The 25,303-nt window shown below is 46.7% G+C and overlaps 2 protein-coding genes and 1 pseudogene across 6 annotated transcripts in view; 1 reads left to right on the top strand and 2 right to left on the bottom strand.

The window, feature by feature from the left end:
* Positions 1 to 25,303, top strand: part of LOC129020299 (zinc finger protein 586) — an 85,432-nt gene that overhangs the window by 42,154 nt on the left and 17,975 nt on the right. Inside the window, exon 1 of one of the 4 annotated variants that reach the window (XM_063658564.1) lies at positions 15,843 to 16,645. The exons of 1 other annotated variant lie outside the window; for it this stretch is intronic. Coding sequence is in view for 1 of the 3 variants with exons in the window: in XM_054464429.2 (XP_054320404.1) it covers positions 16,613 to 16,645 (33 nt within the window). In the remaining 2 variants the exon portion in view is untranslated. Of the gene's footprint in view, positions 1 to 15,842; positions 16,646 to 25,303 lie in introns of those variants that run through there. 2 more of the 4 variants (XM_054464429.2, XM_054464430.2) reach the window with 2 other exon arrangements.
* Positions 999 to 11,572, bottom strand: ZNF552 (zinc finger protein 552). 2 transcript variants are annotated; one of them, XM_063658584.1, is made up of 2 exons: positions 11,372 to 11,572; positions 999 to 3,027 (listed from the first exon to the last, which is right to left on the bottom strand). In XM_063658584.1, exon 2 carries the CDS (start codon positions 2,942 to 2,944, stop codon positions 1,964 to 1,966), a length of 981 nt encoding a protein of 326 aa, XP_063514654.1. In that variant the 5' UTR covers positions 2,945 to 3,027; positions 11,372 to 11,572; the 3' UTR covers positions 999 to 1,963. The 2 variants fall into 2 exon arrangements, with proteins under 2 accessions (XP_063514654.1, XP_054320416.1); XM_054464441.2 differs by having other exon boundaries at positions 6,954 to 11,572.
* LOC134738862 (peptidyl-prolyl cis-trans isomerase FKBP1A-like) lies at positions 18,842 to 23,527 on the bottom strand (annotated as a pseudogene).

Raw genomic sequence — 25,303 nt, forward strand, 5'->3', positions numbered from 1 at the left:
GCAGTGGTGTGATCTCAGCTCACTGTAACATCTGCCTCACGGGTTCAAGTGATTCTCCTGCCTCAGCCTCCTGAGTAGCTGGGATTACAGGCATGTGCCACCACACCTGGCTAATTTTTGTATTTTTAGTAGAGATAGGGTTTCACCATGTTGGCCAGGCTGGTCTCAAACTCCTGACCTCAAGTGATCCGCCCACCTTGGCCTCCCAAAGCGCTGGGATTACAGGCATGAGCCACCATGCTTGGTCTCAGAATCAATTACAGGCACGGTGGCTCACGACTCAGGCCTGTAATCCCAGCACTTTGGGAGTACAAGGCAGGCAGATCATTTGAGGCCAGGAGTTTGAGATGAACCTCGTAACACGGCAAAACCCCATCTCTTCTAAAAATCAAAAAACAGCTGGCATGGTGGCTCACGCATGTAATCTCAGCTATGTGGGAGGCTGAGGTGGGAGAATCACTTGAACCTGGGAGGTGGAGGTTGCAATGAGCCAAAATCATGCCACTGCACCCCAACCAGGTCGACAGTCTTTAAAAAAAAAAAAAAAAAAAAAAGCAGCCGCACACGGTGGCTCACGCCTATAATGCCAGCACTATGAGAGGCTGAGATGGGCGGATCACAAGGTCAGGAGATCGAGACGATCCTGGCTAACATGGTGAAACCCTGTCTCTACTAAAAATACAAAAAAATTAGCCAGGCGTGTTTGTGGGCGCCTGTAGTCCACAGGACTGGCTGAGGCAGGAGAATGGCATCGACGTGGAAGGCAGAGCTTGCAGTGACCTGAGATTGCTCCACTGCACTCCAGCCTGGGGTACAGAGTGAGACTCCGCCTCAAAAAAAAAAAAAAAAATGCAAGCAGCAACTCAAATATCCATAAATGGATGAATGAATATACAATGACATTTCACAGCAGACTATACTTCTCAGCAATATACAACAAATTAACTCTTGTCTACACTGATATCAAAATAAGCATGATACAGGAGAGCAACCAGGGATTATAACAGGAAACACTTTATTACATCAGTCAGAAAATTCTAGAAAATGGAAAGTACTCTATTATACAGCAGAGTAAATCAATGGTTGTCTGCACAGAGAAATCTTTATAAAGGCTCCAGGTAAATGCAAAGGTGATAGATTAGATAAATTCATTATTGTGACTCTGATGATTGTTTCATGGTATTATAAGAAAATTCAAGCCAGGCACAGTGGCTCATGCCTGCAATCCCAACACTTTGGGAGGCCAAGGTGGGCAGATCATGAGGTCAGGAGATTGAGAACATCCTGGCTAACAGGGTGAAACCCCGTCTCTACTAAAAATACAAAAAAATTATCCAGTAGTGGTGGCGGTTGCCTGTAGTCCCAGCTATTTGGGAGGCTGAGGCAGGAGAATGGCATGAACCCAGGAGGCGGGGCTTGCAGTGAGCCGAGATTGTGCCACTGTACTCCAGCCTGGGTGACAGAGCGAGGCTTTCTCAAAAAAAAAAAAAAAAAAAAAGAAAAGAAAAAAAAAGAAAAAGAAAATTCAAGACTTATCCTACAGCTCAAATATGCATACTTTATTAGACGTCATTTATATATTTTATTTTATTTTTGAAACAGGGTCTCACTCTGTCACCCAGACTGGACTGCAGTGTTGCAGTCTTGGCTCACTGCATGTAGCAATCCTCCCACATGACAGCTCTCCTGTGAGTTTTGAAGCCAGACTTCTGGATAAATATTCTGTATTTGTCACACTAGTAAGGCCTTCATTCAGTGTTAAATATAATCCTGAAGGAATACAGAGGTGTGGCTACAAAACTGCCCGAATTTATTTTACTTGTAAGGACTCTCCTCTAGTATGAACTCTCCAATGTCCAAGGAGAGCAGACCTTCGGGTAAACATTTTCCACATTTGCTGCAATCACAGGATCTTACTCAGGTGTGTACTCTCCTGTATTTAATGACACTGGACTCACTGCACTCATAAGGCCTTTCTTTTGTGAACTCTCTGATGATGACAAAGTGAAGAGATTTGCCTAAATTTTTTTTCACATTCACTGCACCCATAAGGCTTTTCTCCAGTGTGAACTCTCCTGTGTTTAGTGAGACTGGAGCTTTCAGCAAAAGATTTCCCACATTCACTGCACTCATAAGGCTTCTGACCAGTGTGAACTCTCTTATGTACATGGAATGTAGAGCTGTGGGTAAATGACTTCCCACAATCACTGCATTCATATGGCCTTTCTCCGGTGTGAACTCTCTGGTGTGCAATGAGGTGGTACTTGTGCCTAAAAAATTTCTGACAAACCTCACACTCATATGGCTTCTCTCCAGTGTGAATTCTCTGGTGTACATGGAGGTGGGACTTACTATTAAATAATTTCCCACATATCCCACATGTATAAGGTTTTTCTCTACTGTGAACCCCTTGATGATTACTGAAGCTGTCATATTTGCTAAAGGATTTCCCATATTCACACCACACATAACGTTCTTCTCTAGGGAGCAGTCTCTGGTGCTGACTGTGTATATGTTTGGTGCTAAAATGTTTCATGCATCCTCCACAGCTGTAATGGGTTTTTCCCCCATGAAACGGAGACACACACTCAGTTTTGCTGTTTGTTGTCCCATTGTGAGTGGCCTCTTGCTGGAGTAATCCTGACCTGAGCAAAAAGTCTTTCCCACTCTGACTGAAGACAGATGACTCCCCTGACACATGGAACTTACACCTCTTCACAAACAACACCTCCTCAACACTCCCTCTGTAGGGTTTCTCTCCAATGTACTCATTCTGGTGCTGATGAAAGTTTCCACTGTCATACAATGTATTCCCCCAGGCCTCACACCTGTGCAGTTTCTGCTTGTGATGTGTTCCCTGATGATCTGCCACATGCAAAATGTCTCCCAAGATCGGGCCACACATCTCACAGGGGTGGGCCTTCTTGGGAGACACACCTGCCATAGGAGTCCTGACCTGAATCTCTCTTTATATATAAATAGTCCGCTTAGAAGGTGCCTCCTCATCTTCCACTCCACACCAACAACCTGAAAGCAAGAAAATGCTGGTGAAGTGCATGTTAACTCTGGTGGGAAGGCACAGACCACCCACAAGTGTATCTGACAAACTGAGGAATTACTCCAAGGAAATACTTGGAGGAATAGAATGTTGGCTTCAGGTGAAAGTTGGTGCTATTTATTGTTACTGGACTATAACAGACACAGAATGTAGGAGGCCTCATAAGTTAAAGGACACAACCATGTATGTAACACAGGGAGTATAGGCAGGGTCTACAATTCCTGCATCTGCAAACCACTCATCTGCAGAACTTTATGTCCTCATGACATGTGAGTGCTGTAGAGAGGGATTTGTCCAGGCCAAGGAAAACCCAAGCACAACACAGCAGCTACTGCTTGAGGACAGTTTAACAAAGTGTACACATTTGCTAACACAAAACCTGTATGCTAATACTGGAAACCACTGCAGATAAAGATGTGAATAAAATTAAGATGTGGGGTCCAGAGACATGAAGATTATTCAGGGGAATAAATATCAGACTACAAGCTCATGTACAAATCAGTTAAAGGATTTAAAAAAAAAAAAAAGTACAACTGACAAGAAGTACAACTGACAATTCTGATGCTCTTAACAATGGGGACGAGACCAGTAGCAGTGGCTCACAGCTGTAACCCAATGTAGGAAGATCATCTGAGCCCAGAAATCCAAGACTAGCCTGGGAAACATGGTGAGACCCTGTCTCTACAGAAATTATTTTTAAAATGGCCAAGCACGGTGACTCATGCCTGTAATCCCAGCACTTTGGGAGGCTAAGGCAAAGGGATCACTCAAGCCCAGGAGATCAAGACCAGCCCGAGCAACACAGCAAAACCTCCTCTCTACAAACATTAGCCGGGCATGATGGTGTGCACCTGTAGTCCTAGCTACTCAGGAGACTGAGGCTGGAGGATCACTTGAGCCCAGGAGGTTGAGGCTGTGTGAACTATATTCACACCACTGCACTCCAGGTAACAGAAATGACAGTGTGAGAACCTGTCTCAAAAAAGAAAAGAAAAGAGGAGAGGGGAGGGGAGGGGAGGGAGGAAGAGGGAAGAGGGAAGAGAAAAGAGAGAAGAGAGAAGAAAAGGGCCAGGCACCCTGGGTCATGCCTGTAATCCCAGCACTTTGGGAGGTGGAGGTGGGTGGATCACCTGAGGTCAGGATTTCGAGACCAGCCTGACCAACATGGAGAAACCCTGTCTCTACTAAAAATACAAAATATTAGCCTGTGGGGAAAAGAAAGAGAGATCAGACTGTTACTGTGTCTGTGTAGAAAGAAGTAGACATGAGACTCCATTTTGTTCTGTACTAAGAAAAATTATTCTGCCTTGAGATGCTGTTAATCTGTAACCCTACCCCCAACCCTGTGCTCCAGAAACATGTGCTGTGTCAACTCAAGGTTAAACGGATTTTGGGCTATGCAGGATGTGCTTTGTTAAACAAGTGCTTGAAGGCAGAATGCTTGTTAAAAGTCATCACCACTCCCTAATCTCAAGTAGGCAGGGACACAAAACACTGCCTAGGAAAGCCAGATATTGTCCAAGGTTTCTCCCCATGTGATAGCCTGAGATATGGCCTCATGGGAAGGGAAAGACCTGACAGCCTGATGCCTGTAAAGGGTCTGTGCTTAGGATTAGTAAAGAGGAAGGCCTCTTTGCAGTTGAGATAAGAGGAAGGCATCTGTCTCCTGCTCATCCCTGGGCAATGGAATGACTAGGTGTAAAACCCAATCGTATCTTCCATCTACTGAGATAGGAGAAAACTGCCTTAGGGCTGGAGGTGAGACATGCTGGAGGCAATACTGCTCTTTAAGGCATTGAGATGTTTATGTATATGCACATCAAAAGCACAGCACTTTTTTCTTTACCTTGTTTATGATGCAGAGACATTTGTTCACATGTTTTCCTGCTGACCCTCTCCCCTCTATTACCCTGTTTTGTCCTGCCACATCCCCCTCTCCGAGATGGTAGAGATAATGATCAATAAATACTGAAGGAACTCATAGACTGGTGCCGGCAGGGTTCCTCGGCATGCTGAGTGCTGGTCCCCTGGGCCCACTTTTCTTTCTCTATATTTTGGATCTGTGTCTCTTTCTTTTCTCACATCTCTCATTCCACCTGATGAGAAACACCCACAGGTGTGGAGGGGCAGGCCACCCCTTCATTAGCCAGGCATGGTGGCACATGCCTGTAATCCCAGCTACTCAGGAGGCTGAGGGCAGGAGAATCGCTTGGGCCCGGGAGACAGAGGTTGCAGTGAGCAAGATCACACCATTGCACTCCAGCCTGGACAACAAGAACGAAAATCCATCTCAAAAAAAAAAAAAAAAAAAATGGAGAAGGCCAGGTGCAGTGGATCATGCCTGTAATCCCAGCACTGTGGGAGGCCAAGGCAGGCAGATCATGAAGTCAGGAGTTTGAGACCAGCCTGGCCAATATGGTGAAACCCCATCTCTACTAAAAACACAAAAACTAGCCAGGCGTGGTGGTGCGTGGCTGTAGTCCCAGCTACTTGGGAGACTAAGGCAGAAGAATTGCTTGAACCCAGGAGGTGGAGGTTGCAGTGAGCTGAGATCGCACCACTACACTCCAGCCTGGGCAACAAAGTGAGACTCTGTCTCAAAAAAAAAAAAAAAAAATTAGCTGGGCGTAACGGCACACACCTGTATTCCCAGCTTCTCAGGAGGCTGAGGCAGGAGAATTGCTTCAGCCCAGGAGGCAGAGGTTGCAGTGAGCAGAGATCAAGCTACTGCACTCCAGCCTGGGCAACAGAATAAGACCCTTTCTCAAAAAACAAACAAACAAACAAAACCAAAAACAAGAATGAAGGAGAAAAGATGATACAGAAATCATGTGTGCTTACTTGTCTGGCCCCAAAAATACTACTGAAATAGAATAGGTTTCTGTCATGATTTGAACAAAACTCTTCACATCATGCACCACTGTCATAGGATGCTATTCTTCAGGGACTCAGAACCCACAATGCTGAGGCCAGATTCATTTGCATCTTCTGACCACAGAAGATGATCCCACAGGATCATCAGGATCCCACCAGGATAACCAAGTACATGAGACATACATGATGTAAGAACAAAGGGAAAGACAGAACAAGGAAACAGACAACACTGGCTTAGAACAACTCAGCACATGAGAGCAGACAGTAAACTAAATATTACAAAAAGAATTTCTGTTTTTTGAGATGGAGTCTTGCTCTGTTGCTCAGGCTGGAGTGCAGTGGCACAATCGCAGCTCACTGCAACCTCTGCCTCCTGGGTTCAAGCTATCCTCCCACCTTAGCCTCCCAAGTAGCCAGGATTACAAGCATGCACCACCACACCCGGCTAATTTTTATATTTTCAGTAGAGATGGGGTTTCACCATGTTGGCCAGGCTGTTCTCGAACTCCTGGCCTCAAGTAATCCACCTGCCTTGGCCTCCCTGAGTGTGGAAATTATAGGCATGAGCCACTGCACCAGACCTACGAAGAGAATTTCTAAGGACGGTATTACAAGAACAGTCTATAATCTATGTAGGCAGTGACAATGTCAGTGAAGACAATTCCTGGCACAGGGAGGCATGAAGAAATAGCAGGTAGAGGAATGAATTAGATCCTGAACCTGAAATCTGGATGAAATCACACAAACATCCACAGGACAAACAAGGTAGCCTGCATTAAGATGCCTGTAAGACTTCTCACTCTGAATTCTTCCCTGGGAGCTCAATAGCAGGTGTTGGGGCTGCTCCAAGAATGGAGAGGGCAGTATGCATACCTCAGTCCTACCAACCAAGAACTGAAGTAGGAAGCTGTGTCCATGCTCCTGACATGAGAAAGTCTTGCCAATAGAAAAAGGTGGAAAGAAAGAGACTAGCTCAGGTCACAAAGGTCTTACCCTGGGCAACTTACCCTGGGCAACTTACCCAGGGAGGATATAAGTGCCAGGTTCTCCAGCGTCACATCATGGTACAGGCATCTCTGAGCCTCACTAAGGAGATTCCATTCCTCCTGGGTAAATTTCACAGCCACATCTTCAAAAGTCACTGTGCCCTGTTATGATGTTGACAGATGAAACTACAAACCACCCCTATGCTGAGGTATCACAATCCATCTCTCCCACACGTCTACTCTCACACGTCCTCCTCTCAAGGTCCTCAAATCATAGGAGAAACTAGGCCCACTGGTCATGGGGTACAGCCACCAACAACAATAATTAGGTGAACAAATAGGTATCCGTGCAGTGGCTGTGACATAAAGTCCACCCCCTCCTGACAGGCACTTCCCCTAGTATGGCCGAGGTCATGGAAAACCCAATGTAGCACCTTCAGCAGAGCAGAGATACCCTCTCTGAATGCACCTCATTCTTTAGACTTCCAGGTACATTCCATGTCCATCCCCAGCTGACTGCCACACACCACTGGCCTCTCTCTGGCCTTTAAACAACTTAAAGTATCTTAACACCCTCCTTTTTCTTCTACTAGTGTGGGTGGAAATCTCCCACTAAGGTTATTTGTAAAGTGGCAAAATAAATGACAACTGATACTCAAAAGATGCCATCAAGAGCAGTTTAAAAATAAAATATATTCACAAACTGGTAAGAGGGACACCTCTCACCACAGAGGGGTTTCATTGTGGATAAGAGAGAGTAACCAGGGATTGTATAATGCAAGCTTTGTAAGATGAAAAGGGTGTAATGTCCTAATTCCCTCAGGAGGATGCCACTGGCTTCTTAAAATAACTCTGGTTATAGAAATGGAATTGAAACACACTACAAAGTATAATAGTCAGGAACTCTACCTGGTCCCGCTGATGGAAAGATTTCTTAGGCTATGATACATTACTTAAGATAGTAGAGGACTGGGCATGGTGGCTCACGCCTGTAATCCCACCACTTTGGGAGGCCAAGGCGGGCAGATCATGAGGCCAGGAGTTCAAGACCAGCCTGACCAACATGGCAAAATCTCACCTCTACTAAAAATACAAAAAATTAGCTAGGCACGGTGGTGGGTGCCTGTAATCCCAGCTACTCAGGAAGCTGAAGCAGAAGAACTGCTTGAACCTGGGAGGTGGAGGTTGCAGTGAACCGAGATTGTGCCACTGCATTCCAGCCTGGGTGACAGAGCAAGACTCCATCTAAAAAAAAAAAAAAAAAAAAAAAAAAAATAGTATAGTGGGAAATTTGCACTCAGGTCATTTGAGGACAGACCAATATCACCAGATATCCAAGTTGCAAATCACACTGGGCCTTCATTTTGGGGCTTACATGACATCGTGGCTGACACCATCCAGACTACTCTTGGCCAACTCAAACAGGATCCAGTATCACCACAGAATTCCATTTCTATTGGATCCTAAAAGAAGTGGTAGTCTCAAATAATTCTATGAAGGCCCCCTTGCATGGCTCCATAGCAACACAGAACTATACATGACTTCAGATATCAGTGGCAGTATTCCACTTCTGTGTCACATTTGCTGACCTCTCAGCAATTATGACCTTCCTCTTTTGACCTAACACCATTTAAAGCCAAGCCCCATTGGTCGTCCATACTGGGCCTAGTGACTGCCACGGATGAGCATATTTCCCCCTGACCATATACTCCATGGTGAATAAAACTCCCCAGGCACAAACATAGTTGTGTCACAATCTTGGCAAGTGCATATAATGGGAAATAAGCACAAACTGCAGTCTAAGTGTCACCTTCCCTCAATTACTCCTATATTTCTGAATGCATGTCATGTCTATTATCTCCATGGAAGTCCATGTCCCCTGACAAACTATGCTGTTGGATACATCTTACCTTCATTGTCACTTAACTCCCTCTTCTGTGTTTATGAATGACAATAGTGTCAGCTAGGGATCCAAGCAAGACATCCAGTCTTCAGTCTCCAATCACTGCCTCCTGGCCTGCTAAAAGATTTACCACCTTAATCTGAAGTGTGCCCTCCTAAATGTGACCCTTGGCTAATTCACCTTAGTCTGCACATTCACTTCTATATATTGCATGGCCCCAATATCAGTTCGTTTGCAGAGATCCCAACCTATGTGGACATTGCTCACTTGTTGCCTCTACTTAACTGGTCTCTGAATCACCTCAGATTCTTAACACAGTGAAAACAACCCTCCTTATAACACCAGTGAATATTATGCCTACTCTCAACTTGCTCATCTCAGCTGATACAGCTTCTGTCACTACAGCTGCTAAGACCAAAAACTATGGGGTCATACCTGAAACCTCTCTTTCACACATTTACCATCATATTAGAAAATCTATCTTCCCCTTTGCAAAATGTGAATAGTGAATCCAGCCACATCTTCTTAGCCATGAATTGTTCATTAACCCTCACCTGGATTATGGAACCAGCCTCAACATTGATCTTCCTTCCTCCTCCCTCAACTCCACATTCTGTTCTCCAATGTGAAGCCAAACAGAACTGCAGTACAACTCCCCGCTCTGATCGGTCTTACCTCTAAGGATTTTGCTTCCTGGCACAAAATCCAGGGTTAACCTTCTAAGTGTATTTACATAGGTTCACTGAAATGGGAATACCTCCATACAACGTGTCATGGAGTTAGGATCTTGGCTTTAGGGTTTCTCCAAGGTTTCCAGATCAAATGTCTGAAAAAACACCACTTAAGAGTCCCACGGCCAGGTGTGGTGGCTCACGCCTGTAAGCTCAGCACTTTGGGTGGCCAAGGTGGGTGGATCACTTGAGCCCAGAAGTTTGAGGCCAGCCTGGACAACATGGCGAAACACCGCCTCTACTTAAAAATAAAAATAAATAAAATATAAAAATAAAAATGTAGCCAGGCATGATACTGCACGTCTGTGGCCCCAGCTATTCAGGAGGCTGAGCCAGGGAATTCGAGGCTGCAGTGGGTAGAGATCGCGCCACTGCACTCCAGCCTGGGCAACAGAGTGAGAACCTATCTCAAAAAAGTTTTAAAAATTAAATTTATTTATTTATTTATTTTTGAGACAGTCTCGCTCTGTCGCCCAGGCTGGAGTGCAGTGGCGCGATCTCGGCTCACTGCAAGCTCCGCCTCCCGGGTTCATGCCATTCTCCTGCCTCAGCCTCCCCAGTAGCTGGGACTACAGGCGCCCGCCACCACGCCAGGCTAAAAGGCTAATTTTTTGTATTTTTAATACAGACGGGGTTTCACCGTGTTAGCCAGGATGGTCTCGATCTCCTGAGCTCGTGATCCACCTGCCTTGGCCTCCCAAAGTGCTGGGATTACAGGCATGAGCCACCGCGCCAAGCCCTATTAAAGTAAATTTAAAAGACACCCAGGCCACCACAAGCTAGAGAACATGTGGATAGGAGTCAGGACCAGTGAGGAAATAGAACACCCTCCATTTCTTTCTTTCTTTTGTTTTTTTGAGACGGAGTTTTGTTCTGGTTGCCCAGGCTGGAGTGCAATGTCGCGAGATCTCGGCTCAGGGCAACCTCCGCCTCCCGGGTTCAAGCGAGTCTCCTGCCTCAGCCTCCCAAGTAGCTGGGATTACAGGCATGCGCCACCACGCCTGGCTAATTTTGTATTTTTAGTAGAGACAGGGTTTCTCCATGGTTGGTCAGGCTGGTCCCTACCTCCGGACCTCAGGTGATCCTCCCGCCTAGGCCTCCCAAAGTGCTGGGATTACAGGAGTGAGCCACCGCACCCGGCGACACCCTCCACTTTCTTGTTTGCGTTCCTTAAATGCTTCTACAGCCATAAAGGCCTGAGGGAAGAGGCTGACTTTACAGGACTGTGTCCCTGATAGGATCTGGTAAGCTCAGGCCTCCCTGAACGCTTTTTTGTCCATGGAGCCAGGTGACCTTGGACTGTTGTCTGACCTGCGTGCCTCAGCACGAAGTGTCATCTCTACCACCTATATGATCTACAAGGATTCAATCTCAAAGGGACCCAACGTCATCCTCTCTCTACTCTGTTATTTATTTGGCCTTTAGGAAACTTTAAAAGCCTGGACTTTGATCCAGTCCCTTCTTTCTTGGAAATTCTCCTATTTCTAGCGTCCTCGCAATGATTTCACAGCCTCCAGCCTCCTTGCTTTTCCAGGAGGAGTTCCGCCTCACAGGTTGTTCCCTACAGGCGCCTGTGGACCCCAGGTTCCATCCTCCCGGATCCATCCATCTCCAGGCCATTGCCCGCGCCCCTCCCTGTACCTCTCGCTCTCCCCACAGCATCCCACGGGTGTCTGAAACAGGGATCTCTTCCGATAGCACCTCAGTGTGACGACGCCGGGTCCGGGTTGCAAAGCCGTGAGCAGGTGCCGATCCCTCGCTGCTTTAGGATTTGTGTGACTAGGAGGTGACCGGATAGCAGGGAAGGCACCGCAATTACCTGAACCGGGAACCTCAGCGCGGCCTTCGCCATGGGACCACGTGGGGTAAGCTGGGTTGAGAGCAGCGGGCGCCGTTAAAAAGCTGCAGAGTCACGTCTGTGCAGAGAGAAGAAGGACTCTCGACCTCCTGGATCCAGTCACCACCATGGTCCCAACACAGCGCTTCCAGGACTCCCTAATGCCAATGGAAATGGTCGCTACTAAAGGGCGCCGGGAGTCCCGCCTCTACCTTACGTGCGCACATGTAATCGCCTTCAATCTGAGCTCTCACTGGCTCTGCCGCACTGTCATTTGACGCAGAGCTTTCTGGGTAATGTAGTTTCCCAGGTTCCAAGGCGGTAAAGAGAGAGATTCCCAGCGGGGCTTCAGAAGGAAAAGCCCAGCTCCACCTCCCGGCCCCTCAGGGAGGCCTCCTGACCCGCACGGTGGCACACGCCTGTAATCCCAAATTTTGGGAGGCTGAGGTGGCAGGACTGCTTGAGCCCAGATGGTCCAGGCTGCACTGAGTTATGACTGAACCACTGCACTCCAGCCTGGGTGACAGACCCTGTCTCAAAAGAAAAAAAAATGTTAATTAAGCATTTGTGCTGTTAAGGGAGGAGACCACCCCTCATATTGTTTTATGCCCAATTTCTGCCTCCAAAGAAACAAGTAGAAAGTAAAAGGCAGAAATGAAATCCACAGGCAGACAGCCGAGTGCCAACCCTGGGCCTGGTTAAAGATCAACCCCTGACCAAACCGGTTATGTTATCTATGGATTCCAGACATTGTATGGAAAAGCATTGTGAAAATCCCTGTCCTGTTCTGTTCTGTTCTGATTACCAGTGCATGCAGCCCCCAGTCATGTACCCCCTGCTTGCTCAATCAATCACTACCCTCTCACGTGGACCCCCTTAAAGTTGTAAGCCCTTAAAGGGACAGGAATTGCTCACTTGGGGAGCTTGGTTGTTGGAGATGTGAGTCTTGCCAAAGCTCCCACCTGAATACAGCCCTTCCTTCTTTAACTGGGTATGAGGGGTTTTGTCTGCGGCTTGTCCTGCTACATTTATTGGTTCCCTGACCGGGAAGCCAGGTGATTAACAGACAGTTGAGGCAGCCCCTTAGGCAGCTTAGGCCTGCCCTGTGGAGCATCCCTACAGGGTACTCTGACCAGCTTGAGGGACTCAGAACCTGAGAGCACTCCCAGGTAGGCAATTGCCCTGGTGGAACACCTCACCAGAGCGGCGTGTGGCAGGCCCCAACAGAGGATCAACGCAGTGGCTGAAGACTGGGAAGGAACAGGCACTTGGAGTCCAGACATCTGAAACTTAGTAAGACTAGTCTTTGGAACTTGCCCACTCCATTTGAGTGGAAGGGTGGCCTGATCACCCATGGCGTGCCTGTACCGGCACTTTGGTTTTTGTTTTTGACTTGATTTGGATTGCTTGATACTTTGGTTTTGGTTTTGACCTGGCTTGCATTTCTGGATACTCTGATTTTGGTTTTGATTCTGGTTTGGTGTAAACTGTAAAAGTGTGTGTGTTCTTTACCTGTTCTTTGTTTTGTGGTGTGCGTGTGGTGTGAGCATGGTGTTGTGTCTCAAAGAAGCATGGGTCAGGCACAAAGTAAGCCCACTTCACTAGGAACTATGTTGAAAATTTTCAAGAACGGATTTAAGGGAGATTATGGTGTTACTATGACACCAGGAAAACTTTGTGTGAAATAGACTGGCCAGCATTAGAGGTGGGTTGGTCATCAGAAGGAAGCCTGGACAGGTCCCTTGTTTGAAAGGTATTGTGTCCAGAATTGGTTCCTTCCAGTGGGTTCGTGGTCTTGCTGACTTCAAGTATGAAGCTGCAGACCCTCACGGGCAGTGTTAAAGTTCTTAAAGATGGTATGTCCGGAGTTTGTTCCTTCAGATGTTCAGATGTGTCTGGAGTTTCTTCCTTCTGGTGGGTTCGTGGTCTCGCTGGCTTCAGGAGTGAAGCTGCATACCTTCCCAGTGAGTGTTACAGCTCATAAAGGCAGTGCAGGCCCAAAGAGTGAGCAACAGCAAGATTTATTGTGAAGAGCGAAAGAACAAAGTTTCCACAGTGTGGAAGGGGACCTGGGTGGGTTGCTGCTACTGGCTGGCCAGCTTTTATTCCGTTATTTGGCCCCACCCACATCCTGCTGATTGGTCCATTTTACAAAGTGCTGATTGGTCCATTTTACAGAGCTACAGAGCGAGACTCCATCTCAAAAAAAAAAAAAAGAAGAAGAAGAAGAATCTCATTTTGAAGCCAAAACCATCAGAGTGACCATTCCAATTATGTGCTGAGCATAATTCCATCTCTTAGATATCACTGCTGACATTTCTCTGAGGCCCTAAGTTTTTTCACCATCTACTGATGTTTCCTCAGAACTACTTCTGTCAGAACTGTTGAATAATTACCTAGTCAGTGTTTTTTTTTTTTTTTTTTTCCACACGGAGTCTCGCTCTGTCACCCAGGCTACAGTGCAATGGCTCAATCTTGGCTCACTGTAACCTCTGCCTCCTGGGTTCAAGCGATTCTTCTGCCTCAGCCTCCCAAGTAGTTGGGATGAGAGGTGCATGCCACCACACCCAACGAATTTTGTATTTTTAGTAGAGACAGGGTGTCACCATATTGGCCAGGCTGGTCTCAAACTCCTCACCTGGTGATCCACCCACCTCGGCCTCCCAAAATGCTGAGATTACAGGCATGAGCCACCGTGCCTGGCCTGTCTAGTCAGTATTAATAGGCTTTTGTATCTTGCATTTTACAACTGTTTCTCTCATGTAATTTTAATTTTTCATGCAGAACACTCCCTGCTCTCTTAAGATAAATCAGTGATAATCACTTCCAATCAATGACATGAACTCATGGATTTAACAAATGCCCAGTATGACCAGATGGAGAGCACCACCTTTAAGGATGGTAGCTATTACCACTACCAAGCTACCAAATCTTTTATTGTTGTTTATATATGTAAAACTGACTTCAAATTCCTAAAATGAGTTGAATATAAGTTAGAATATCAAGTAAAGGATACTAAGTGTGTAAAAGTGTTGCACAATTAATTGAATGCTACAATTGATTTGTGAACCCCCCAAATTTGAGACAGGTCTCAGTCCATTTGAAAAGTTTATTTTGCCGGCCAGACACAGTGGCTCACTCCTGTAATCCCAGCACTTTGGGAGGCCGAGGCAGGCGGATCACGAGGTCAAGAGATCGAGACCATCCTGGCCAATAAGATGAAACCACTAAAAATACAATAATTAGCTGGGCAAGGTGCTGCGCGCTTGTAGGCCCAGTTACTTGGGAGGCTAAGGCAGGAAAATGGCTTGAACCCGGGAGACGGAGGTTGCAGTGAGCCAAGATCTCGCCACTGCACTCCAGCCTGGCGACTGAGGGAGACTCTGTCTCAAAAAAAAAAAAAAAAGTTTATTTTGCCATAAGTGAGGACGCATGCCCGTGACACAGCTTCAGGAAGTCCTGATGGCACGTGCCCAAGGTGGTTGGGGCACAGGTTCTATTTTTGGTTTTGTTTTGTTTTGTTTTGTTTGAGACGGAGTCTCGCTCTGTTGAACTTGCTGGAGTAGAGTAGCGCGATCTCTGCTCACTGAAAGCTCCGCCTTCCGGGCTCACGCCATTCTCCTGCCTCAGCCTCCCTAGTAGCTGGGACTACAGGCGCCCACCACCAGGATTTTTTTTTTTTAATGTATTTTTACTACAGAAGGGGTTTCACCGTGTTAGCCAGGATGGTCTGGATCTCCTGACCTCGTGATCCGCCCACCTCCGTCTGCCAAAGTGCTGGGATTACAGGCCTAAGCCCCCGCGCCAGCCGGTTTTATACATTTTAGGGGGACATGAGACATCAGTGAATATTTGTAAGAAGTACATTGGTTCTGACCAGAAAGGCGGGGACAACTCCAAGCAGGGAGGGGACTTCCAGGTCACATGTAGGTGAGAGACAAATTGTTGGATACTTTTTAGTTTCTGATAAGCCTTTCCAAAGGAGGCAATCAGACTATGCACCTATCTCAGTGAGGAGAGGGATGACTGAATAGAATGGGAGGCAAGTTTGCCCTGAGCAGTTCCTAAATTGACTTTTCCCTTAACTTAGTAATTTTGAGGCCACAAGATTTTCCTTTCACAGATTCTATCAGCAGAAGAGTTGTTTTCTGTAGGAATCACAGACATTCAACTTTGCACTCCTGCTTTAGGGGAGCACATCTCTAACTTCCTTGATTTGCCTTAGGGACCCCAATGCTCTGAGTGCCTTCAGAAAAATTATAACATAATAACGTTTATCAGCCTCTGCTTCCAGTGCAGGTATTTTGAGACTGAAAGACTGTTTCAAACGGTGTGGTAATTTGGATTTTTAGTCTTTAGGAGAATCCTAAATAATAGTTTTAGCTTGAGCTCCCAGAAATCTGAAATATTATTTTTCCAAATTCTTGAGTGATTAGTTACAGACACTAGTCTCCAGGAATCTCAATACAGCTTCTAAGGCTAGGTGAGACCCGTCCTCTGCCATAGAAGGGCACTTTTTTGTTTGTTTGTTTTTGAGACGAAGTCTCGTGCTGTCGCCCAGGCTGGAGTGCAGTGGCACGATCTCGGCTCACTGCAAGCTCCGCCTCCCGGGTTCACGCCATTCTCCTGCCTCAGCCTCCCGAGTAGCTGGTACTACAGGCGCCCGCCACGACGCCCGGCTAATTTTTCGTGTTTTTAATAGGGACGGGGTTTCACCGTGTTAGCCAGGCTGGTCTCGATCTCCTGACCTCGCGATCCGCCCGCCTCAGCCTCTAAAAGTGCTGGTATTACAGGCGTGAGCCACCGCACCCGGCCTCAGGGCGCGCTTTTAAGGAGAGTTCCTGACCTGACGGTGGGCTTTTCCTGCAGATGCGCCTCTGGGTAGCGCCCTCTTTACAGCCTTGAAACCTGGTCAACTACATTAACTACATTACTCAGAAAGCTCTGCGTTGAACGAATGCCGTCAGAGCCAATGAGGGCTCGGAAAGAAGCATTTCCGTGTGTGCGCCTAATGTAGGGCCGAAACTTCCGGGGTCCTCTTGTAGCGGCCACGTTGATCTGCGATACTCGTGTTTGCCCAGTGAGTGGCCCCGGACTGCTAGGTGGGACTGCAGTGACTGAACCCAGAAGGTGGAGAGGAACCGTCCTCGGTGCACAGAGGCGGCTCTGCAGCGAGGTGACGGCGCCTGCTGCTCCCGGGCTGTGCTTTCCCCAAGTAGTCCGATGGCTGTGGCTGCGCCAAGGCGCCCTGCTCAGGTAATTGTGGCGCCTTCTGTGCCCTCAGGTCACCTCATCGTCACCCAGGTCCTAAACCAGCGAGGGAGGGGCTCCTGCTCATGGGTCTGTAGACGGTATCCGGCGTAGGGACACTGAGGCGCTCGCAGGAGGGGTCCCTGTGTAACCGTCCAGTGGGTTCACCTTGCCAGCTGCCTAGACAGAGCCGATTTATGAAGACTGGGGAATTGCAATGGAGAAATAGTAATTCACGCAGAGCTGGCTGTTCGGGAGGCGGGAGTTTTATTATTATTCAAATCAGTCTGCCCGAGCATTCCTGGATCAGAATTTTCAAAGTTAGTTTGGCGGGTAGGGGCTTGGGAAGTGGGGAGTGCTGAACGGTCAGGTTGGAGATGGATTTATAGAGGGTTGAAGTAAGTTTTTCATGCTGTTTTCTGTTCTGGTTGGGATGGGAGAACTGATTGACCCAGATTACCTGTCTGTGTGTTGTCAGCTGACCCATCCAGTGTAGGATCTCCAAAATACCTCAAGCACTGATCTTAGCTTTTACAATAGTATGTTATCTTCAGGAGCAACTTGGGGAGGTTCGGACTCTTGGAGCCCGAAGCTACATGACCCCTAAATGGTAATTTCTAATCTTGTAGCTAAACTGCTAGTCCTGCAAAGGCAGGCTGGTCCCCAGGCAAGAAGGGGGTCTTTTCAGGAAAGGGCTATTAACAATTTTGTTTCAGAGTGAAACCATGAACTGAATTCCTTCCCTAAGTTAATTCAGCCTGTGCCCAGGAATGAACAAGGACAGCTTAAAGGTTAAAAGCAAGATGGAGTCGGTTAGGTCTGATTTCTTTCACTGTCACAATTTCCTCAGTTGTAATTTTGCAAAGACGGTTTCACCTGTATCTGACATCAGTGGGATGCGGTGGGGAGAGCAACAGGCACAGGGAGGGGCCTGGGTGATGGCCTGGAGATGGAGGCAGCTGGGAGGATAGAACCTGGGGTCCACAGGCACCTGTCGGGAACAAAGTGTGAGGCGGAGCTACTCCTGGAAGAGCACACAGGCTGAGGGCTGTGCATTCATCATGAGAATGCTAGAAGCCATGGAGAGTTTTGAAGAAAGGAGGGACATGATCCAAATCCAGGCTTTTAAGGTTTCCCAAAGGCCAATCAAAGGAAGAACATTGTAGAGAGAGGGGATGAGGACTTTGGGGCCTTGGGAGGTTGAATCCTTTTTGTAGCTCACATAGGTGGTAGAGATGACATTTTGCACTGAGACAAGGAGGTCAGACAACCAGCCTGAGTGCCACCTGGCTCCAGGGACAAGAAAGGGTTCAGGGAGGCCTGAGCTTATCAAATCCAGTGACATGTTTGTAATGTCTGCCTCTCCCCTCAGGCACTCCTGGCTGCAGAAGCACTTAGGGAACCCACACAGGAAAGTGGAGGGTGTTCCATTCCCTCATTGTTCCTGACCCCATCTACAGGTTCTCTAGCTTGTGGTGTCCTGGGACTCTTAAGTGCCATTTTTTCAGTCCTTTGATCTGAGGACCCTGGAGAATCTCAACCCAGGATACCAAGTCCATGACAGGTTATATGTAGGTATTCCCATTTCTGTCAACCAATGTAAACACCCTTGTAAGATTAACCCAGAAGTTGCTACCAGGTTGTGAAATGCATAGAGATAAAACTGATCAAAGTCAGGAGGTGATATTACCACAGTTCTATCTGGCTACAGCCTTCATCGGGTTGGACCTTGTTGCGTAGACTGTGGGTTGAGGGAAGACGAAGAAAGGTCAGAGATAAGGCTCCTGCCATAATCCAGGTGAGGGTTAATGGATCAGATATGTGGTAAATCACATGGGTCTGGATTCAGGGTTCACTTTTGGTAAAGAGACAGCTAGGTTTTCTTTCTTTCTTTTTTTCTTTTTGAGACAGAGTTTCAGTCTTCTCGCCCAGGCTGGAGTGCAATGGCAGGATCTCTGCTCACTGGAACCTCCGCCTCCAGGGTTCAAGTGATTCTCTTGCCTCAGTCTTCCGAGTAGTTGGGATACCAGGCATGAACCACCACACTTGGCTAATTTTTGTATTTTTAGTAGAGACGAGGTTTCACCATGTTGGCCAGGCTGGTCTCGAACTCCTGACCTCAGATGATTCGCCTGCCTCGGCCTCCCAAAGTGCTGGGATTACAGGCATGAGCCACCATACCTGGCAGACAGCTAGGTTTTCTTTTTCTTTTTTTTTTTTTTTTTTTGAGATGGAGTTTGCTTTTGTTGCCCAGGCTGCAGTGCAATGGCGCGATCTCAGCTCACCGCAACTTCTGCCTCCCAGGTTCAAGTGATTCTCCTGCCTCAGCCTCCCCAGTAGCTGGGATTACAGGCATGCAAAACCACCCTGGCTAATTTGTATTTTTAGTAGAGATGGGGTTTCTCCATGTTGGTTAGGCTGGTCTTGAACTCCTGACCTCAGGTGATCCGCACGCCTCAGCCTCCCAAAGTGCTGGGATTACAGGTGTGAGACACCGTGCCTGGCCGACAGCTAGGTTTTCTAATGTGGGTGATAAGAGCATGAAAGAGGAATCGGGCATGAGCCCAAGGTTTTTGATCTTTGCAGCTGTAACCATGGACGCTGTGTCAGCTGAGATGAAGTTGGTATTGACACAATATTCACTGTGGATATCAAGAGGGTTGTTTTGGCCATGTGAGGAATCAGAGACCAATAAGTGGTGGCATCAAATGAATAACTAGACATACAGGGTGGGATATCTGGGAGGGTGTTGATACTGGAGACATCCAATATATGAAAGCTAATGGGTGAACTACAGTAAGTTAGTTATGGGTCCATTTAGGAGGACAAGCTTCAGATTATGGTGGTAAATCTTTTCAGGGGCCAGGAAGGTGTGATTACAGGCTGAGGAGTGGATCTCTTCCTTACATCCCTGAGCAATGTTATTGGTCTTCCTAAACACCTGAGAGGGTGTGAGTGACCATCATGGCAGGATGTATCAGATAGTAGAGTTTTGAAGGGGACATAGACATCCGAGGAGAGAATAGACAAGAGATAGATGCATGCAGAAGCATAGGAGTAATTCAGGGAAGATGACACTCAGGCCTGAGTTGGTGCCAAAGTTGTAACTATTTATCACTGTCTGGACTCACAAACGTTTTGAGATGACTTTGAGAGTGCCTGGGGAGTTTCATTCAGCCTGGCGCATATGGGCAGTGAAAAATATGCTCATCTGTGATAGTAGATGTGGTTTGGTTCACAAATCCAGGGGCTGGGCTTTAAACGGCATTAGGTGGACAGAGGAGGGTTGCTACAGCTGAGGTCTCAGCTGGTGCAGCACAGAAGTGGAATAGGGCCATGGATATCTGAAGCCACATGTGGTTCTGTATGGCTATGGAGTCATTCTGGGAGACATTCACAGGATGATTTGGGATTACCACTGTTATTGTAAACCATGGAAATACTGTGTTAATATTGGATTCTATTTGTATTTGTCAAGCATAGTCTGGATGCTTATCCACAGTTTGGTATAAGGCCAGAATTGAAGGCCCAATATGATGTGTCACTTTGACATCTTGTGATAGTGGGACAACCTTAAAAGGTGTGAGTACAAATCTCATTCCCACTCTGCTCTCTTGAATAATGTATCCTAGCCTAAGAACCCTTTTTATCAAGGCAATGAGGCAGGGTTCCTCTGGGGGAAAGAAAGAGAGATCAGACTGTTACTGTGTCTATGATAAAAAGGAAGACATAAGAAACTCCATTTTGATCTGTACTAAGAAAAATTCTTCTGCCTTGAGATGCTGTTAATCTGTAACCCTAGCCCCAACCCTGTGCTCACAGAAACATGTGCTGTATTGACTCAAGGTTTAATGGATTTAGGGTTGTGCAGGATGTGCCTTGGTAAAAATGTGTTTGCAGGCAGTATGCTTGGTAAAAGTCATCGCCATTCTCCAATCTGGGTTACCCAGGGACACAATGCACTGCAAAAGACTGCAGGGACCTCTGCCCAAGAAAGCCTGGGTATTGTCCAAGGTCTCCCCCAACTGAGACAGCCTGAGATATGGCCTCTTGGAAAGGGAAAGATCTTACTGTTCCCCCAGCCTGACACCTGTAAAGGGTCTGTGCTGAGGAGGATTAGTGAAAAAGGAAGGCCTCTTTGCAGTTGAGATAAGAGGAAGGCATCTGTCTCCTGCTCATCCCTGGGCAATGGAATGTCTCTATGTAAAACCCAATTGTATATTCCATCTACTGAGATAGGAGAAAACCACCTTAGGGCTGGAGGTGAGACATGCTGGAGACAATACTGCTCTTTAATGCATTGAGATGTTTATGTATCTGCACATCAAAAGCACAGCACTTTTTTCTTTACCTTGTTTATGATGCAGAGACATTTGTTCACATGTTTTCCTGCTGACCCTCTCCCCTCTATTACCCTGTTGTCCTGCCACATCCCCCTCTCTGAGATGGTAGAGATAATGATCAATAAATACTGAGGGAACTCAGAGACCAGTGCCAGCAGGGTTCCTCCATATGCTGAGCGCTGGCCCCCTGGGCCCACTTTTCTCCCTCTATACTTTGTCTCATTTCTTTTCTCAGTCTCTCATCCCACCTGATGAGAAATGCCCACAGGTGTGGAGGGGCAGGCCACCCCTTCACTCTCTCAGTTATTTTTATTACACCAGTAATTTCCTCATTGTGTTGAATCTTACAGTGGCTTATAAATCAATATGTACCTAGAAATGTTTAGCCAGTTTGTGTATGTTTGATGTATCACATTTTTTCCTTTGAATCACATACTCTAAAAGAAGTAACTTCCTCTTACTAGCCTCTACTTTTCCTAAGTGATGAATTAATCCTCTTTAGATAATTATAATTCTCTTTTCAACACTTAGCAAGAAATAATCTATAAAGAAGAACTATAAATCTATAAAGAACTTTCCCACCCAGGTACAGTGGCTTTGGTTCAATGCTTCTCCACCTTTTGGCTAAGATCAAGTGTGAGATGGAGTTTTGCTCTCATTGCCCAGGCTGGAGTGCAATGGTGAAATCTCGGCTCACTGCAACCTCCACCTCCTGGGTTCCAGCGATTATCCTGCCTCAGCCTCTGGAGTAGCTGGGATTACAGGTGGCTGCCACCACACCTGGCTACTTTTTAATATTTTTAGTAGAGACAGGGTTTCACCCTGTTGGTCAGGCTGGTCTTGAACTCCTGACCTCAGGTGATCCACCTGCCTAGGCCTCCCAAAGTGCTGGGATTACAGGCATGAGCCACTGTGCCTGGCCCCCAGTATCATTTTCTTCAGAAAATATTCGAGGATCCTTTTTATGGCTAGGCTTCCTTTTTTTTTTTTTTTTTTTTTTTTAATTTGAGATGGAGTTTTGCTCCTGTTGCCCAGGCTGCAGTGCAATCAATGGCACGATCTCGGCCCACCACAACCTCTGCCTCCCAGTTCAAGCAATTCTGCCTCAGCCTCCCAAGTACCTGGGATTACAGGCATGCACAATCATGCCCGGCTAATTTTGTATTTTTAGTAGAGACCAGGTTTCTCCATGTTGATCAGGCTAGTCATGAACCCCCAACCTCAGGTGATCCACCCACATTGGCTTCCCAAACTGCTGAGATTACAGGCGTGAGCCACCATGCCCGGCGATGACTGGGCTTTCATTGGATGTGAAGTCTACAAACAGCATCTTCAATTTAAACTGTCAGTTAAAGTTCTTAAGATTTAGGAAATGATGGAGCTTAGAAAGTTATGAGATTACAAAATTCCAGAAAGTCCATTAGAAAAACCACAGGATGGAAAAAAAAATAAGCCAGGCAACAAAGAAGCTTCAGAGGTCCCTGCTGGACCAGGGACAGGTACCAGCAGTGTCCAGCATTGCAGTGTACATGATCTACTTTCAAAGGCAGGGGCTTAAAGGGAGGGTGGGGTGGGACTGGTGGAAGCAAAGGCTCTCCCCATCACCACCTTGGTTGTAGGTAGGGATTTTAATTTAACCCAAGGACATCTCTCAACTTGGACAATAGTTAATCCCTCAACAGCACCTCAAATCTGCTATGGCTTTGCAGCACAGCAGAAAGAATGTTTAGTATCTAATAGATAAAAATTTCATCTAAAAAATTAAAATAATTCTTGCAACTCCCCCAACACCAATTCCTATTATAAAGTGAATCTATCACTTGTGCTGTTGATACTTGACCATGAACTTAATTGGAAACCTAGATCCAAAAGACTGAAACTGAATCTTCACTCCAAAATGAAAACAAAATAAAATGAGTAACTTGAGGTTTATGGCATATAGTTTAGGTAAACACACACACAAGGAGAAGGGGGAAGAGGAAATGGAAGGTGTCAGAAGCAAAGCTGAGTGACAGAACACATTCAGTCAGGGCAGATGTCTATACAGAGTGTACTGGAATGTCAGGAAAAGCTTCATATGAATTCATGCGCAGTGTCTGGGGGCACCAGATCTCTCCATGGCAGATCCAAGAACAGGGAGCTGAGGGAGGAGGCCATTCCCTTCATTCCAGTTTTAGAAGCTCCACAATGAAGATGAGAGTGGCATGTGGTGGGATGATGCCTGGGTGCCCAGTGGCACCATAGGCAGAATCTGGAGATATAGTCAGTTTGGCTCTCTGACCCACACTCATCTAAGCAACCCTTTTTCCCAGCCTCAGATCACCTCCTGCTTTCCTAGCATAAAATTAAAGGGCTTGTTTCTGTCCCTGGAGGAATCAAATTTCTTTCCATCTTCAAGCATCCCGGTATAGTGCACCACGCAGGTCTGGCTGTGCCTCAGGAAGGTGAGCTCCTCTCCTGGGGAGATGGTTTCCACCTGCACTCCCATGGCGGTGGCTGATGCTGGGTGGGTGGGTAGTGCAACAGGCAGTGTGGACCAACAGCAACCTGGTGGTGGTTCCACAGCTCTGGCTAGACCCTTGGCTTTTTTTTTTTCGATACAGAGCCTCGCTTTGTCACCCAGGCTGGAGTGCAGTGGCATGATCTTGGCTCACAGCAACTTCTGCCTCCTGGATTCAAGCGATTCTCCTTCCTCAGCCTCCCCAGTAGCTGGGATTACAGGCATGTGCCACCATGCCCAGCTAATTTTTGTATTTTTAGTAGAGACGGGGTTTCACCATGTTGGCCAGGATAGTCTGTAGCTCTTAACCTCGTGATCTCCTCACCTCTGCCCAAAGTGCTGGGGTTACAGGCATGAGCCACAGGGCCCGGACTTTTTTTTTTTTTTGGCCAGGTGTGGTGGCTCACACCTGTAATCCCAGCACTTTGGGAGGCTGAGGAGGGCAGATCACGAGGTCAGGAGATCGAGACCATCCTGGCTAACATGGTGAAACCCCATCTCTACTAAAAATACAAAAAATTAGCTGGGCATGGTGGCGGGTGCCTGTAGTCCCAGCTACTCAGGAGGCTGAGGCAGGAGAATGGCGTGAACCCAGGAGGCGGAGCTTGCAGTGAGCCAAAATCGCGCCACTGCACTCCAGCCTGGGCGACAGAGCGAGACTCATCTCAAAAAAAAGAAAAATCGAACCCTGACCTAATCAGTTATGTTATATAGATTACAAACATTGTATAGAAAAGCACTGTGAAAATCCCTGTCCTGTTCTGTTCTAATTACCAGTGCATGCAGACCCCAGTCACATACCCCCTGCTTGCTTGATTGATCGCGACCCTCTCACACAGACCCCCTTAGAGTTGTGAGCCCGTAAAAGGGACGGGAATTGCTCACTTGGGGAGCTCAGTTGTTGGAGATGTGAGTCTTGCCGAAGCTCCCAGCTGAATAAAGCCCTTCCTTCTTTAACTCGGTGTCTGAGGGGTTTAGTTTGCGGCTTGTCCTGCTATACCTATGATTTCATCTCCAACCCAACCAATTAGGACTGCCCATTCCATGGCCCCCTATCTACCAAATTATCCTTAAAAAACCCCAGTCTCAGGAGGTGGAGGTTGCAGTGAACCGAGATCATGACCTTGCACTCCAGCCTGGGCAACAGGAGCAAAACTCCATCTCAAAAAACAAACAAATAAACAAAAAAAACCCAGTCTCAAAGTTTTCAGGAAGACTGATTTGAGTAATATTAATAAGACTGTAGTCTGCTGTTCATCCAACTCTGTGTGAATCAAACTTTCTTTTACAATTCTCCTGTCCTGATAAATTGGCTCTATCTGGGCAGTGGGCAAAATGAACCTGCTGGGTGTTTACACATTCATTTTGACAATACAATAATGGTTATTAACCTTTGCATTAATCTCTGCTTCCAGTGGCAGAATTTTGCATCAAAGGACCACTTGAAATGATAGGTGAATTTAGATCTATAGCCTTTGGGAGCACCTACACTAACTCTGAAATAATATTTTTCCATACACTACGGTAATCAGCTACAGCCAATAATCCCAAGAAATCTCAATAGGAGTTTTAAGGAAAGGCAGGATGATCCTCTGCCCAGTAGAAAGATCTGCAATCTTTTATTTATTTATTTATTTATTTATTTATTTATTTATTTATATAATTTTATTTTTTTCCAATACAGAGTCTTGCTCTGTCACCCAGGCTGGAGTGCAGTGGCACAATCTCAGCTCACTGCAACCTCTGCCTCCTGGGTTCCAGAGATTCCCCTGCCTCAGCCTCCTGAGTAGCTGGGATTATAGGCACGTGCCATCATGCCAA

Source organism: Pongo pygmaeus, chromosome 20, assembly GCF_028885625.2.
Source record: "Pongo pygmaeus isolate AG05252 chromosome 20, NHGRI_mPonPyg2-v2.0_pri, whole genome shotgun sequence".
Classification (NCBI taxonomy): Eukaryota; Metazoa; Chordata; class Mammalia; order Primates; family Hominidae; genus Pongo; species Pongo pygmaeus.

Excerpts from the sequence above, each read along its gene's own strand:
- ZNF552 (XM_063658584.1), bottom strand. The coding sequence starts at position 2,944 with ATGGCAGGTGTGTCTCCCAAGAAGGCCCACCCCTGTGAGATGTGTGGC.